The sequence below is a fragment of the Ostrea edulis genome, chromosome 4, assembly GCF_947568905.1.
Source record: "Ostrea edulis chromosome 4, xbOstEdul1.1, whole genome shotgun sequence".
In the NCBI taxonomy this organism is placed as follows: domain Eukaryota; kingdom Metazoa; phylum Mollusca; class Bivalvia; order Ostreida; family Ostreidae; genus Ostrea; species Ostrea edulis.
In genome coordinates, this window is record NC_079167.1 from 54,197,664 (window position 1) to 54,214,419 (window position 16,756).

At 34.2% G+C, this 16,756-nt stretch overlaps 1 protein-coding gene across 2 annotated transcripts in view; it reads left to right on the forward strand.

Moving 5' to 3' along the window:
- Nucleotides 1-16,756, forward strand: part of LOC125670770 (choline O-acetyltransferase-like) — a 74,993-nt gene that overhangs the window by 37,156 nt on the left and 21,081 nt on the right. For both annotated transcript variants that reach the window (XM_048906134.2, XM_048906135.2), the window contains 2 exons: nt 12,864-13,099; nt 14,579-14,773. In XM_048906134.2, the coding sequence (XP_048762091.2) occupies nt 13,019-13,099; nt 14,579-14,773 (276 nt within the window). In that variant the 5' untranslated portion in view covers nt 12,864-13,018. The remainder of the gene's footprint in view (nt 1-12,863; nt 13,100-14,578; nt 14,774-16,756) is intronic.

A 16,756-nucleotide genomic window follows, 5' to 3' on the forward strand; every position in this document is an offset into this window, starting at 1 on the left:
GAGCATAGGCCTAAATTTTGCAGCCTTTCGACGGCAATGTCGACACCTCCATATGAGTGAAAAATTCTCGAGCGGGACGTTAAACAGTATACAATCAATTAATCGAATAATACAGCAGTTTTTCTTTTTGTCATTCATGTAGTGCATTATGTTTTGGTTTATTGCGTTTTCACGAGAAGAAACCACGTGTATTCATCATTTTGCCCTTAAATTGTCGCACCGGACACAAACTGAAATGTACCATTCGCAATAATTAGTTTCAAATTGAAATTAGGAATGACTGTTCATTTTGTCTTTGGTCAACTATCGGCATGACAAATTACGATTGCATTCGTATTTTCAATACGGGAGAGCATTTGTTATGTAAGAAACATTTAATTTGGAGCTCCAAGTAACTTTCTAATAATCAAGCTTTATTTGCTGTATATGATATGAATAAATATAACATAACTAATGCACGCAATTATTCAAAATTTGTTCTTCAAATTCCTTTGAATAAAAGATATCGTTCATTCAATTCATGTGCACAACAATTCAAACATGCATTAAAAATGTCCTTCCTATCAAGCGCGGGGTTTTCATATGAAAATCCAATCATATGATGATATATTTCGCAATTTTACCTGTATATATTTGGTGAAAATTCCGCCACTGGAATATATTTTCCCCTGCGGTGAGAAAGGGACTGTGTAATTTACGGCATAGATAAGTCATAATGTATTGTGAAATTACAGGCCTGCTCAGGCTAAGAATCCTATGCAAGACCATTGCTCTAAGAGCTACAGCCTTCTGGACAACTTGGGAGATTAAATAAAATATCAGTAGCCTGTAGCATTCAGGAGTGTAACTGCCTAGATATACCAGCACATCATGGCGTACACATCATTTGGTCAAATCAAATTTTTAAAAAGGGGGGAGGGGGGGGGGAGAAAAAGACAGTGGAAAGTAAATATGAATTAAGAAGTCTGTGATTGAATTTACTGAATATTGCCAAACAGTACTAGTCTGAGTAGTGTACTAATTTATTTAAATTTGTGATATAAGAACAAATGACATTTTGTGGAATAACAAGGAATATCAAAACTATAAGATATTGGAACTCTTCACAAAAAGAAGTTATGAAAATTATGCCCCACTTGCGTACCTCTTGTATACAAAGTGATGGCTAAAGACGATTCATTTCCGATACAAAAATAGCTTCCTGATTTAGAATTATTTTTCAGAATTTTGTTAGCGAATATCGGAGTACCAAATTGAAAAACATGAGTAATTAGATTATTTTTCTGATGTTTGGTAGCGGAAGGCAACAAACAAAACAAGACAATATGGTGTTTTGTATGTGGATATTGATTCTGTTAGATTGTATCGAGTCTTAACAACCGACCGCTATGCAGTGATATGATTTTTTAAAAATCACATGAAATGCATTAATCTTCAGGCACGTAGGGACAAGGGGAGCCGGTCCCCTCTTTTTGACAACATTCTCATCCCTTAAACATGCAAAGTTTATTATTTCTACATACGACGATCGATCTTCCTATTGTTACAGTGGTTGTAAAAGGCAGTGGAAATGTAGTTATCATTTGTGAAGTTGCACTGAGATTTTAGAACGAAAAACGACACTCAAGCTTCTGGGTATCAATATTTTTGTTATGTTATAATCTAGACCAAATTGTGCCCCCTGTTGAATTTGAATTTTAAGGTCAAGATCAAATACAAGGATGGCTCTTAATTCTGGGGTTAAAGGTCAATGCTGCAAATATTTCATACCCATAAGACCTATATATCATTATAGCTATAACAATAAGAATTATTTAAACAATAAAATGCTTTCTTTGTTGTTTCATCGGGTGATGAAGGTAGCTAGCATTGCAGAAAAAATACTTAACCCGCTTATTTTGGTAATGATTTTGCAGACAGGTAGTACTAGAAAACCGGATCTAACTAGTTTGCAACAAATATGTATTTATTGCATGATGAAAGCAATGTCGATTTTAAAAGAAATATAAGAGAAAAGATTCAGTGAATGTAAATATAATGAAATATCTGCATGTTTCAAGATTTGAAAAGATCTGTTTTAACCACATTTTTATATCAACCCAGAATGATAAATTCCTGTTAGAAACACGTGCCTATGGTCCATGTATTACAAGCCTTTTTAAAAAGGACAGCAACTTGTTTTAATCTTTAGAATATAGCAAGGTTTGAAAAAGTTCATGACTTTGGATTTGGTTGGTTGTATATTTAACATCATAGACAGTTGCTTCTTCAACAAAAATGGAAAACTTAAATATTCATATCTAGTGATCAAATTACTTTGTTAAACACCATTCTGATTGTACGCATAAGTACTCTGAAGTTGAAATAAAAGATATGCTGGAGTTCCTCATTGACAATATCTTCGTAGTCTTTGGTGATCAGGTCTTCCGACAGTCTGTTGGAATTCCCATGGGCACGAATTGTGTTCCTTTGTTAGCCGACCTGTTTCTATATTCCTATGAAGCAGGATTTATTCAAAAACTTCTACGTGAGAAGAAAAAAGCTCTTGCTGTGGCCTTCAATTCGACATTTAGATATATCGACGACGATTTATCTATAACAATAATAACTTTAAGTCATATGTCGAGTCGATATATCCCTTTGAACTCGAAATAAAAGACACCACAAAGTCGTGCACTTGTGCTTCATACTTAGATATTCTACTGAAACTAGATATTAACGGCAAACTAACAACTCAACTTTACGACAAACGGGATGATCTCATCTTCTCCATCATCAACTTCTTATATCTATGTAGCAATATTCCAATATCACCTGCATATGGTGTTTATATATCTCAACTGATTCGATACGCAAGAGCTTGTTTTGTGTATGACCAGTTTTTAAATCGAGGCAGGCTAGTGACAAACAAGTTGGTGTTACAAGGGTTTCAACAGTCTCGCTTAAAGTCAGCATTTTGCAAATTCTATGGTCGTTATAACGATCTAGTTTGCCAATACAACCTATCATTGGGTCAAATGCTGTCTGACGTGTTTCATATCGATTGTTAGGCCGTTCTTGGCACACTGATTTTGACTACGGATTACTCCGTTTACCTGACCAAGATATAGGGCTCACGGTGGGTGTGACTGGTCGACATGGGATGCTTACTCCTCCTAGGCAACAGATCCCACCTCTGGTGTGTCCAGGGTCCGTGTTTGCTCAACTCTCTATCTTGTATTGCTTTTAGGAGTTATGAGATTGATTACTGTTCGTTATCTTCACCTTTCATATTGTTTAAAGACCCAAATAAAATACCGTACGGTTTCTTCACGGATCACTGGATGTGGGCGGAGCTCATCTATGGTCATTGTTATTTACCTGGCCAAGAGATCAGGGTGCTGTGTATACTTTTGATGAACACAGGAGGGGTCTCAGGGCCGTCTGCAGTGTTTCTGTGGTCATAGTGTTTGTATAAAGGTTGTATCCCTATGGCTAGATGCCACACAGTCTACACCACCCCTCTTCGTCTCCTTTACTCTCAGTCATTGACTCAATGAATAATTTCTTTTATAAATATAGAACTATCATAAATTGACAATATAAATTATTTCAATAAGTTACAAGTTTTAGAAATTAATGGGCAAATTATTGTTTGATTTCTGATTGTGTAATTTATAATACATGTATATAGAGAGGGGAAAATACAATTATATTAAAATTGCATTTTTCAGGGGTCTTTTTAAAAACAATTGAATTACGAGAAAATAGCAGTTGTGGACAGGTCAATGCTATCAAACCTCTAAAATACAGGACCTCCTCAAGATCTAAAGAATGCCAGTAGGTACTGGTCGTTATTGTTATCAAAACACCTCTCTGGGGTCCCTCCAGACCACAGTCTCTACATATGTCACTCCACATGAGATCTATTGTTAAATGTTTGATTGACAGACGGATAACAATTTGGGGGTGTAACTTAAAGTTGGTTCTTTAACATCTCACTCGAGAATCTTTCAATCATATGGAGACGTCACATTGCCGGCGAAGGGTTGCAAAATTTTGGCATATGCTCGTCGCTTATGGCCTTTAAGCACCCCAAATCAATATCATACATCTATATCATTTTCTTTAATCTATGACAATGGTATGGTATCAAAATATATATACTTCTGACGTATTTGAGTTGAATGTGTCTGTAATATATTTATATGGCATTCTATATACCACCATTACTGGCCTGAGAAAATAAATGAACTAGTCCTTGAATTAGCGCATTAAGTACAATAATGTCAAATTCAATGCCGTGAATAAGTACCTGTATAAGCATTTAAACAATGGTCTAGTTTGTTTGTTTTAGGGATATGAAAAGCATGGATGTAATTTCTGTAAATTCACCGCCGATTATACTGAACTATATCCCTGTATAGTTTCCGAATATTCCCATAATATCAACACAGCGGTCTCGTATTCCTTAAATATGCACAGGTATCCGAGATCTGAATTTTGTTTCTTTTCTAACTTTTGTTATATTTTGTAAATATTTACATAAATTTCCTGACATTAATGATTTAGTAAACTTAAAAACACTTTGCTTACAGTAGAAGAACTTCTTGACAAGTGGACACAGACAATCCAAATACTGTAGTAGCATTCGTCGTCATCGCCGAGAGTGCACTATTTACGTAAACGACACCCCACCCCCGATAATAGCACTGTTTTGACCCTTTTTTTTAAATATATGAATTATACGATTAAGTTTGGAACATATTTATAATTGTTTTCATTATTGATTTACCTCCATTCAAATGGTAAAATTGTTTTAAAAGTTTTCCCAAGAATATGAAGTGCGTTGTCACTTGAATAAGGTACATACTTACAATAAGATTAGAATATTTTTATATATGGAGTGCATTGTTGGAAACCTAAGGTTGGTCTCGCTGCTCTTAATTCCGGAAAAAGGTAAAAAAAAAAATGTTGCCTCAAAGTGTATTTAAAAAGTATAACCCGCTTTTAGTGATCGGGCGCATTTCGAAGTTAACTTGTAACAACTATAATCAATGGATACAGTGGATAGATTGACGTTGTCGATTTGTTTGATTTTAAAGTAAATCATTTCCAGAAAGATCTTGTATTGAGCGATCTGTTTGATTCAGACACATGACATTGAATGGCAGTCCTCCATACAAATATATTAAGGTATGTGTTTAAAAAAAACCCATCAATATAATTATCAAATGTGAAAAGAGAATTGTTTTACTTAACTTTTATTTTAAAATTCTAGACTGTGGTGGATGTTAACAACTGTTCATGCATTCCTTCAGTGTTAGATATACACACGAATACTATTTACTAATGCAAATTACAAAATTGTATAAAAACAATGATTACTGAAGATACATATATGTAATGCATAAATGCAATGGCATATAATATGAAAGTACCTGTTGCAATATCATATACATTTTAATATGTTCAATGGTGAAAGTAGAAAAGAAAGAGAAAAGCACACACACACTTTAACTAAATAATTTGCGCATATATATACACATGTAAGGATGCGTTGTTTTTTATGCACTCGAATCATGGGGTTCAATGGAGGTTTACCGAGTAAATATTTCAATAGATCCCCCTCGTCCAGGGCACACGATTATGCACAGATACTTAGGCCAAAATTGATAATGTCGTCCCAGAATTGGTAACTGGGGAAAAGTACGGACATCTACAAGCGATATGTGACATATCTATATTTTCAAGATTGCAGTTGACATTTATATGTATTTGTTAGTCGAACAATAATTCAAAGTTTTGCTACATTCCTGATAATTTTAGTCTATTGAGATGACCTATAGAAGGTCTAAATTTTTATTAATCCTTTTCTGTTGTGAAGTTGAATAAATCTTAAAAAGTCTGAATGTTGTAACGTCAGATAGGTCCACTCTCGGTGTTCATTTTTGGAAATGGAATTTTTCACAATAGTTTTCCAAATAATTCTGCTTGGAAAAGAACCAGTATGCAAATAAGAGAATGTAGGCATTTATAGAATATTTATCCAAGAGGGAAAAAATCCAAGTGAAGGTTTTTGTGTATATGATAAAAAAAAAGAAAAGTCTTATTAGAAATATCTTCATTTTCTTTTCTTTTTTGCCGAAACATAAAGTGGAAAGTTACAGAGTTTTTCTAAGAAAAGTCGTTTCCTTTTGCCAGCTTCAGTTTCAGTGAATCTCAGTCCTACTACCTGATCGTGGTGTTGTTTCAAGGCCTTTGATGCCTTTCACAACATAGTGTTGAAATCTTTTTAATGTTTGGAAGTCCTGTTTTTTAACAATGTTCCAGATTTCATTTCCATACATCACAGACGGCATCACTACTTTTTTGAAATGATTAACAAGCGTAACTGGATTAGAATTTTGTGGGTATTGTATGGAATGGCACGGTCTTTGACCATTGTTGCATGTTCTCTTTGTTTTATAAATAGAATTTAAATTACAATTTTGTATAATTTCAAGGTGGGTGTAGCTATTCTGTATTGGGATAACTTTATCCCAAATAAGTCATCTGTTTGAGTGAGACTTTCAACTATTCGTGAATATTAGTACACATGATTGTGCTGCGTTTGCAGGCCTATATATATATATATATATATATATATATATACAACATTTAGCATCGTTAGGAGTGACCGTGAAGCAGTGCCATCCGCCATGGGCAGGTGTAGATGGGTTTCTAACACAATATACAAAAATCCAGATACCACCCCCACCCTCCCCCCACCCCCGTGGGGACTTATCCCTTGTTCTGTAGGAAACCAGTTAGGTTGATGGTGATTTACAATAAAAGTCTTTTTGGTGTTTATGTGACAGTCATCTATCAAGGACCACACTTTGCCCTTGACACCATTTTATTCACCTTCCCTCTTAACGGTATCAAACGCAATACGGCTGTCTAAAAAGCACGCGAATACACTGGAACTATTTTCTTTATGATGATATATTGTTTCTTGAAGATTAAAAGCAGTTGTAATAATCGAATGTATCTAATTTCAGTGGGAGGAAAGTGTCCTTGTATCCCACGGGAAAAATGAAAAGTGAGAAATTGGGTTTCTTGCTTTGATTGTGTGCATTTATAGAACCAAGGATGATAACACACACAATATCGTGGATAATTTTCATGTTTTCTCTTTTCTATTTATGTGCTAAAATAATCTTATCAAATTTAACGTGTTTGATTTTTGCGAACTGGTTTTTCGAGAAAATTAAAATCAGTGCCCAATCTCTAGCAGATGCGCTTCTCGTTTGTTGTATTATAGAAGTAATGGTACACGAATTGTCTTGATTTCATAGATTCCCATCAAAATAGCAATTTTACAAAACTTCGAGAAGAGAGTAAGGCATCTTTAATGAAATTGTCGTCGACCACGAAAACGATGTGTAGTGAACTATATCGAAAGCCTTGTCCACTGGAGCGTCACATATCATGCCACATTGTGCATAAACCAAGTCGTGCTAAACGCAACGCAGTGTTAAAATTATGGACAACCTATATATTTCGTGGATTTGACACCTATATCTTTCAATACTTTTCTTGTGGGTTTTTGTTTTTTGGTTTTTTTTTTTATATCAGAAGTGTTTGTAATCAGGGAATGGGAAGCAAAATTAGCCATCACGTGCACTGGAGATGGTGTTGAAACCAAACTGAGCACCTTTTATGACATTTCAGAATTTAGATGATAACATTGATTTTTTGTCCATTTTAAAAAAGTTTAGGCCAAAAATAAGTGTGTTTCCGGTTACCTGACCGACCCTAAATTTTTATCCCGACCCTAATTTTGCAAATATTGACTGATTAACAAAATAGAATAAATAAAATGTTTTGCCTATCCCCGACTTTATTCCCCGAATATTTTCAAGATGTAATCGGAAACACACCTAATTTTTGTTTGGCCTTATATCTCTTTTTAAAACTGATATCAAGTAATCATGGGAGTAAATGTTCTTCAAATGCAAGACAGTTTTTATTCAAAATACTATCCTCATTCTGAAATTTACATGTTACATACTTGAAACAATGATACTAGTACCTGTTTCTTCTCTCTCTCTCTCTCTCTCTCTCTCTCTCTCTCTCTCTCTCTCTCTCTCCTATCAATTTTTGGGTCCCCCCCCAGTACATTCTGTCTATGGCCTTTAGCAATCTTGCACGACTTTTATAAGTTTGCCTCTGATGTTTAAAACATTAGGCCAAATAAAATAATATGTGTGGTTCCGGTTACACTCCCTTGAAAAATAGGGTAGATAAGTAGGGATTTTATTTTTAAATTTTTAATGATAGATTTTAGATGGAAGCACAATTTTATTTCACTAGCTTTCACTCCTTTGTATGTACCATTTATATATGGTATGATATACACCTATCAAAATTGGTAGGATCACCCTTATTTTGACTATTCTTATATATGGATACTTATTTTAATTACAAAATAAATAAATACAGAATGTAAAAGGAAAAAACAAAAAAATCAGAGCATTTGCCAAATCATATTTTTGAATACAACCTGTGTAAAGATATTTCAAAAATTACCTTTTTTTTTCAAGGTGATACAAATGAAAGTAGGAAATTTTAGTTCACATGTCCACAGAACCAGTTAACTGTCCATCTGGTGACTTAAGACAAAATGTAAATTAAAAGATAGTAAAATGCAAGTTTTTACATCATATTTTGCTGAATGTAAAAGTTATACGGTACCAATTTTGATGCACCAGATGCGCATTTCGACAAATAATGTCTCTTCAGTGTTGATCAAGCCGAAATTTTGGAAATTCGAAATAACTATAAACTTGTAAGAGCTAAAAGGAAAACTAGAGTCCCAAAAACAATTTTGATGCACCAGATGCGCATTTCGACAAATAATGTCTCTTCAGTGATGATCAAGCCGAAATTTTGGAAATTCGAAATAACTATAAACTTGTAAGAGCTAAAAGGAAAACTAGAGTCCCAAAAACTGGAGCCAAATTCGTCCAAGGATAGAGCATGAAGGAGATAATCCTTAATTTTAAAATGAATTTCTAAATTTTATCCCAGCAATTAAATACACATCCGTATTTTCAAACTAGTGTAGTAGTGTGTTTTTATCTTAATAAAAGAAAACTATCATGCAAAATGTTTACGTTTTAACTTATAGATCCACCCCATAAAAGTGAGTGGTCATGTGGTCAAGTTTAAAGGGCTTGTATTGACCTTTCATTGGTTCTTGTGACTGAGTTTTATTCAAGGACTTTTACCAGAGATTTTGAAGTAGCAAGTTGACAAAAAGTTCTAGTTTGCTGACAAGACATGTTTATGATATTTTAGACTTTATACGGACTGGACAATTTATTTCTGGAACATCCAGTTGATATTAAACCAGTTAGCTAGTATATGCACTGGGCTCTGTCCCATAGAGAGGGTCGAAAAGATACATTTTAAGTGTATATATCAGCATCAGATTACATCGATAAATAAATGGATGAACCTAAGCCAGGAGTTTTGTGTTTTGCTTGTGACAATCAGTACTAACCAACTCTGTTTCACTAGTAACAAAGTACTTAGCTACTGGGCTGTAGAGACCCTCGGGGACTAACAGTCCACCAGCAGAGGCCTCGACACAGGGGTTGTAATGTAAAAGCTATATGGTACCAATTTTGATGCACCAGATGCGCATTTCGATATAATACGCATTGGTATTTATTACACCCCCCCCCCTTATGGGCCTGTTAGAATAAGGAAAAATCGCAGTTCGTGTGTATAATACGCAGCAAAAATTTTTATCAAGAAATTAAGAGTAATCTTGATTTTATTCTTCGCGGTTAATTACACTAAATAGTTTTGCGGATATAACGTAACAAAACACGAGAATCTGCATACAGCGCAGCAAAATGTTTGAGAAAACGGTAATCTGGACTTTGTACATCGCGGTAATCTTCACGAAATATCTTCGGGGAAATAATGTTAATTCAGCAAAGCACGAGATTTTGTGGCATTGAAGTTTTAACAGACTTGGCATTTTCTATGTTTAAACTCCAAATTAATCAAATAGCCGACATTATAAAAATAAAACAAAAAGATTGAACAGCATTCAATGTAATCATCACAGCGCCAAAGGTGCGAAATATCAGCCCCTCGGTAAGTATAAAAATGATAATGATCAAAGCCATAAAGTTAATTGTGAGCAATGCTTTGGAGACGGAGTAGTGTAGTGAATGGAAAAATTAAAACATAACCCTCCGATATCACGCTGCATTAAAGCTGTATGGTCCGAATTACAATATTTTTTTCCATCTCGTAAAAACGCTATTAAAGCATCGCACGTATGTAGTTATGAGGCTGTACGACATATTATAGATTATTTCACCTGTTTTAACCAAAATTATTTGATTTTAAATCGATGTTTACAAATAACCGCGTCACTCTGCCATTTCAAGTGACAGTCACGTGACCAGTTCAAACTTTCAGATCATCGGTGGTCTTATCTGTGTATTTTGTTATAACAGTAGCGTACCATAAGTTTAATAGAAATAAAAATATCAAATACCTCTTAGTAATTCGTTGTTTTACGCTCTTTCAGCCTTAAAACTAGAGAGTTGCGTATGAGTTAATACATCATGTTGGGATTCCCCTGACGCGCGTGGGTCTATTTATAGACGTCTATTATGGGATGATTTATATATGTACCCACTATATTTACTTTCTAAATAATATTCGCACTGTTTTCTTTTACATGCAGATGTTTTCAAACATGTAATTAAGGGAAAGTTAATAACTTTATAAAGTAATTAATCTGCTTTAAAGTAATTATGTTCAAAAATAATACATGATAATCGGGTCATACAGCATGGGTAAAATACATCAGTCGTTTAGTTTACTGTAAGTAATCGCATATGCCAAGACCCATGGAAATCATGCAGCATGCAGAGGGTGCTTGACAGGCTTTGTAAAACGTGATGGTCTCATAATTTCGCGGCACTTACTTCTTTTGCACAAGAAACGTTATTCCAAGTTCTCACATTAACCTTTTCATAAACCTTACTGTAAATTAACTTTTAAGTGCAAATTATTATCAAACTTAGCTTCGGTTATTTTAATTAGCACGTGTCTAGGCATTGTGTAAAAATGGTCGTTATAATGGCTTTAATGGCAGCATGCGCATTCAAGAAAGTGAATATTTAGATACAGTGAATTTTGATTGGCCGTTTCCTAAGGATTTCATTATTTACAGATTGTAAGCATCCTATTTTCTACAATTTTACGTTCCTGTAGTAATTCTCTAGAAATTGATTTTTGCGTGAAGAATGTGCGAGAAAAAACATACAGTATCTATGTTATGAGGTTGGGTATGAATGAACTTGCAGTCAAGCTTCACCTCAAGGAAACGGGTCAAAAACCTATATATAGTGGGATGTAATACGCACCCCATTCTCATTAAAAAAAAAAATTGAAAAAAAGTGTGCATCATATTGTGTAAAATACGGCAATTGATTTTGGAAATAGTAAAAAAAAAAGGGGGGGGGGGGCAGCGTCGGGTGTAAAAACAAGGGACGGTCGGGTAACCGAAACCACACCTTATTTTTTTATTTGGCCTAAACATAACTGCAGGGCTTTTTTAATCACCAGTTGGATATTTCTACTTTCATTTTCGAGTTTTTAGACAAGTCGATCTGTCTTCTTTCTACCGATGAGACATCAGATGGGGAACCAGTCTAATATGATGTTGTTAATTCAGTCTTGCAGTCATCCTCATTAACCATGGGATACCCTGTGTCTGCATTAATGTCCATGATTCTTGTAAAAATACTAGTACCCGGTATTACATACCAAAGAAAATTAATATTTCTTGTAAATGCCAGAATTCACATGCTTAGCGCTATTCAGTTCTTAGGAATATATATATATATATATATATATATATATATATATATATCTCTAAAAGGCATACGCGACGTTTCTGACATTTAATCTGAAATTATTTTTAATCTCCTCGATATGAAGAGTTCTTATACGATTTTTGAAATAGGTTTAAATTTTATATTGTAGTAATATTACAACACTTTGTATATCAGCCTGGGTATCCCAGGGGTCACCTAATTAGAAATGTAAGGGTCCCGGGTTCGATAACCGATTGTTCCAAAGGGTTTTCTCTCCTTTGCTACAGTAATGTACATTTATACAACTGTAATACATAAAAGCTGACATCACATTTAATTTTTACTCACCACAACCAGGAACTATCAAACTATGCTAACACTAAAGCAAACCCGGTAATATACCCCAGGAATTTTTGTAGAAACAAGGTACAATGCAAGTGAATTGTACGTGAAATGTCACGAAAATCATATTATTGAGAAACGTCGCATATGTCCTTAAGAGGTTACTATGATTAGAACTGATTTGCAACTAATGAATTAGTGCATGGCGAAAGTTCATGTGTAACCTTGGCACTTCCATTGAACTAGGGTTTATTGTTATCAGATAAAGATAACGAATGGGGTATTTTTTTGTCAGTATTACCTACCAATAAAACACATTCATGAACTGAGTTGGTTTATTTTCGAATAGAAGATCGAATCTTTAATAAGGATTGAAACATTCATTATTGAAATAGAGCGTAACAAGGCGATCGCTAATTCACGGAAACACATTTTTAACGAAATTATGAAGCGCTTAAGATTTAGCAGGGGGGAAAAAACCACCCTTATGCAGTACATATTTTCATAGTAATCCCATTTCTGTGAATAACAAAGTAATTATCAATACTGTCTTTACTAGAATAAGTCTCAACGGATGAAAGTGAAATGAACACTCAATTTCAAAATATATGTATTTAAACACAACTTTCCGGTCTTCCTGTTTTTTAGATATGCATTAGCAGCGACAGAAATCATCAAACTGCCTACCTATCTAAGATTGGAAATCAATAATTATCTACTCGTTACTTACATTGTTTGGGGGTGTAATGAGTATATTCCAATTTCTATCGAGTCAAGTCTACGGATTGTGAAGAGAAGACACTATGTCAACACGACATGTCAAAGAGTATGTGAAGAGGGTAGCTTCTATTGACCAGGAACAGTACCCCGCCTGGGACCTTAACGTGAGTTCTTTTTCTGAAAGCAATTCCTGAAATTGTTTTCTGCATTATCTGACTTAACTGGCGGCAAAAGATTACGTTGTTAGAAATATACACATAATATAATGTATTTTGATATTTGTTATCATATAGATAGCTTCAATAATTCTTATGGAGAGATAGAGAGAGACTTGAGGAAAGTGATAGAAAGGCATAAATAAACAAATTTAGACATGTCTCCAATAATTTTGGTAAGATGTCAGACATCCTCGGTCTGATTAAGTACCTGTAATAAAGAGGGTCAATACACACCTCTTGCTACCTCACTGCCATCTGTGGTTTTCTTTCTCTCAGAAGTACCCTATGTAACGAGGTCTAATAATTGTACGAAGAATCCGTTGTTCCTTCAAAGAATGTTTCTGCCAATTTTTCGGAGAATTCTTAGACGAGCCAGGAAGCTCGCCTTTCATGTAGGTAATTTTCGTCGTCAGCGCATGTCTTTAAGGATAGAAAACAAGACAAGAACTCAAAGTTATAACATGCTGACTTTAATAATCAAAATCTTCAGGAAAAAATAGATAAAATAGCTCATGCATACTTTATTTCTTTCGCTTCAGTGATGTCGAATCCTCTTTGTTCGTTACGGTTGTTTTGCATCATTGTGATTATACTTTCATGAAATATAAATCAAAAGGTTGCCTATGACAATTTAATACAATCGATTGATGGTCTAAATATATCTGAAATATCAAAATTGGAAAATGATAAGTTAATTTGCACTAAACAACGTGTCTTCACACCGGAAATCGGAAGCGTCCATTTGTATCTGTGAGGCAGTTATGAAATTTCTATGAAAGGATTTTTATGGTGTGTTGTTTTTAGTAAAAGTCAAATACATGCTTGGTAGCTGAAATTGAATTCTCGAGACGGAAGTTGTGAATCTAAATTTTCAAAGAGGTATAGCATCTTTCAAGGCATAGGATCTATCTTTTATCTTTAAAAAATGACAGCACAATATTTTGCAAGAACTCCAAAAAACAAATTTGTAGTATTAATTATGAGTTATCCATAGCTGCACAGCGCTTTGAAATTGAAGTCATTTTGACATTTTAGCCCTTTATAAAATGTCTGTCTGGAGGACACTATATTAAACTGGTACCCCGCTGCATGGCTACACACAAACATAACACGAAGTCAACAGGGTACCAGGCAAATGAGAACAGGAAATTATTTTGTAATTACTATAGTATTCAAAATGTTTGTATACATTGTGATTTACTATGATCTTTAATTTCGACACCTTTTTGGAACATGCAAAATTTTACCAATATCTTAGACCCTATGCCTTCCTTTGATATAGATACAGAAAACTAGTACAAATACATCAATATAAGAATAGTTATAGATAAGATGAATCATTAAACTTTTATTGGCACCCCAAAATACCCACAGAGAGGTAATAAAATAAAAAGCCTTGCTAAATACAACAATTTCCTCCTACAGAGACCGCTTCCAAAATTACCAGTGCCAGATTTACAGAAAACTCTGGTAAAGTATGAAGATATACTGCAACCTATTATCAGCATCTCACAGCTCAAGAAAGTGAAGGAAATTGTTCGTGATTTCGGCAAGAAAGGCGGACAAGGCGAACAGCTCCAGGAGTTATTACTATTGTATGCAGAAACCAAGGAAAATTGGGTAATGACGGCGACTTCATTCTTCATATGTTTTGACATCTCTTGTATTTATGAACAATTATCATCATAAAAGAAAATACCTACATAAGGAAAAGAGGCAAACTAATTTATCCAGTATTACACGACAGCCGGAGTTTTTAACCACGTTAGACATTCGTTAGTATTATTTGGCAATGATTTTTTCATTGTGGTATTTTGCAACGATTTCCTGCTAAAAAGGTATAATTTTGTCTTCGTTAGGAAAGGATTTGGCATTTTGACAAAATTAGCATCGTTAGAACGGGAAACTTGTTCGATTTTTGTATCGAGTTGAAAGCGGTAACGACTAAAGCAAGAAAGATATACAAACAAATGTTGATTTCTCAGGGTTCCAGACCAAACGAAACGGGCGGGCTATGGTGTAACGTTTATCGGAGTCTTTGATTTTAAAAATCAACAATATAATATAATATAATACACTGCTAAATTCTAATCATGGACAGTAAAAACATTATGGTAAAAAAAGGGATGAAATATTGAACAATCAAAATGGCGGTTCAGCATGATTATAAAGTCTCCATAATATGCAGTCATACAACTCAAATTGTATATCAATAAAATTCAACAAATGGCATTTCTGTCAAAAAAAGATAATTGATGTTTGATAAACATGAACAGCTGCAAATAGTAAATTTACTTTGGAAAATTTCGATGTGTCCTAATGAGTACAAGTGGGAAATGGAAAAAAATCGAATTCAAATTTTGATAGAAGTGGTTTAGCACAGATTAACTTCTTCTGTAATCCGATTTTTGAAGGAAACGAACGGAATACGTTCTATTTGTGATAACAAACAACACCCTTTTCAATCCCCTCGCAACAGAAATGTATAGAATATGATATTTACAAACGTTGTGTACACTGTATGAAAATGCTGTTGTCTCAGTGACCGTGGTATTAGATGGACAGCCTGCATTTCGCCTAGCTGTGTCGCTATTACTCAGCTTTACACTCGGACAAGTGAAATTTGCACGTTGCATGAATTAGGTATTGGATTTTATCAGGTAAAGGTGTATCATTCCATATGTAGAGGTACTTTTGGCAAAGTTATGAATTTACATCGTAGAACGATCATCTTGGTCCACTCTTAGGCCCCGTGTAATCAATTTGTGTCTATAAATTCATAGGAATTAATTCCTTTTTAACATATTGATTTCTAGTTACACACAGCATAACATGAGAGATTGAGAAAAGAATTTTTTTAAAGTGAATATTTAAAAAAAAAATTCATTACAACTAGTATTCTATCTCGTGGCTTTATGGAATATGAGTTCAGAGTTATGGTATAAGTGGCCGCATGTATTCATAAAACAGCACATTGTCGGAGAGGAAAGTCGATTGCATCCATCAAGCTTCAGCCATATAAAATACAATAATTTTAAGACGCACAGAAAATCATTTGACCCTGGCATAAAATCCTATCAATCAAAGTCAAGACCACAAAAAGCACTTAATTAGTGCCTCTCTCTCTCTCTCTCTCTCTCTCTCTCTCTCTCTCTCTCTCTCTCCTAGCAAATAGAATTTATAAAACTACGGATTGACTTTAAAATCAGTGCATTACGGACTACAAGTTTTGTAGTTGGTATACCATTCTACTTAGGTATCCAATCCACAAAACACCCAATTTGTTTTTCAAGAATTAATTGTTATGTACTGCGAAACATGGTATCAAATGAAAGATAACGAACTTACTCAATGATTCACCAAAATAATTTTCAAAATTGACAAGACATATAAAAAATATATGTTATACAGATTAACATTAATCCATATGAGAAAAATACATTTTTGACATATAAAGACAATTAGAATATAATTTCTAAAGAAAGCTCATGGCGAAAAGATTCGTATTACCATTGTCTTTCAAAATATGCAAAGAAAAGTAAAGGTCACCACACAAATTATGAAAATATAAAAATTTTCTCTCTAAATTTCAACAAGGGGAGA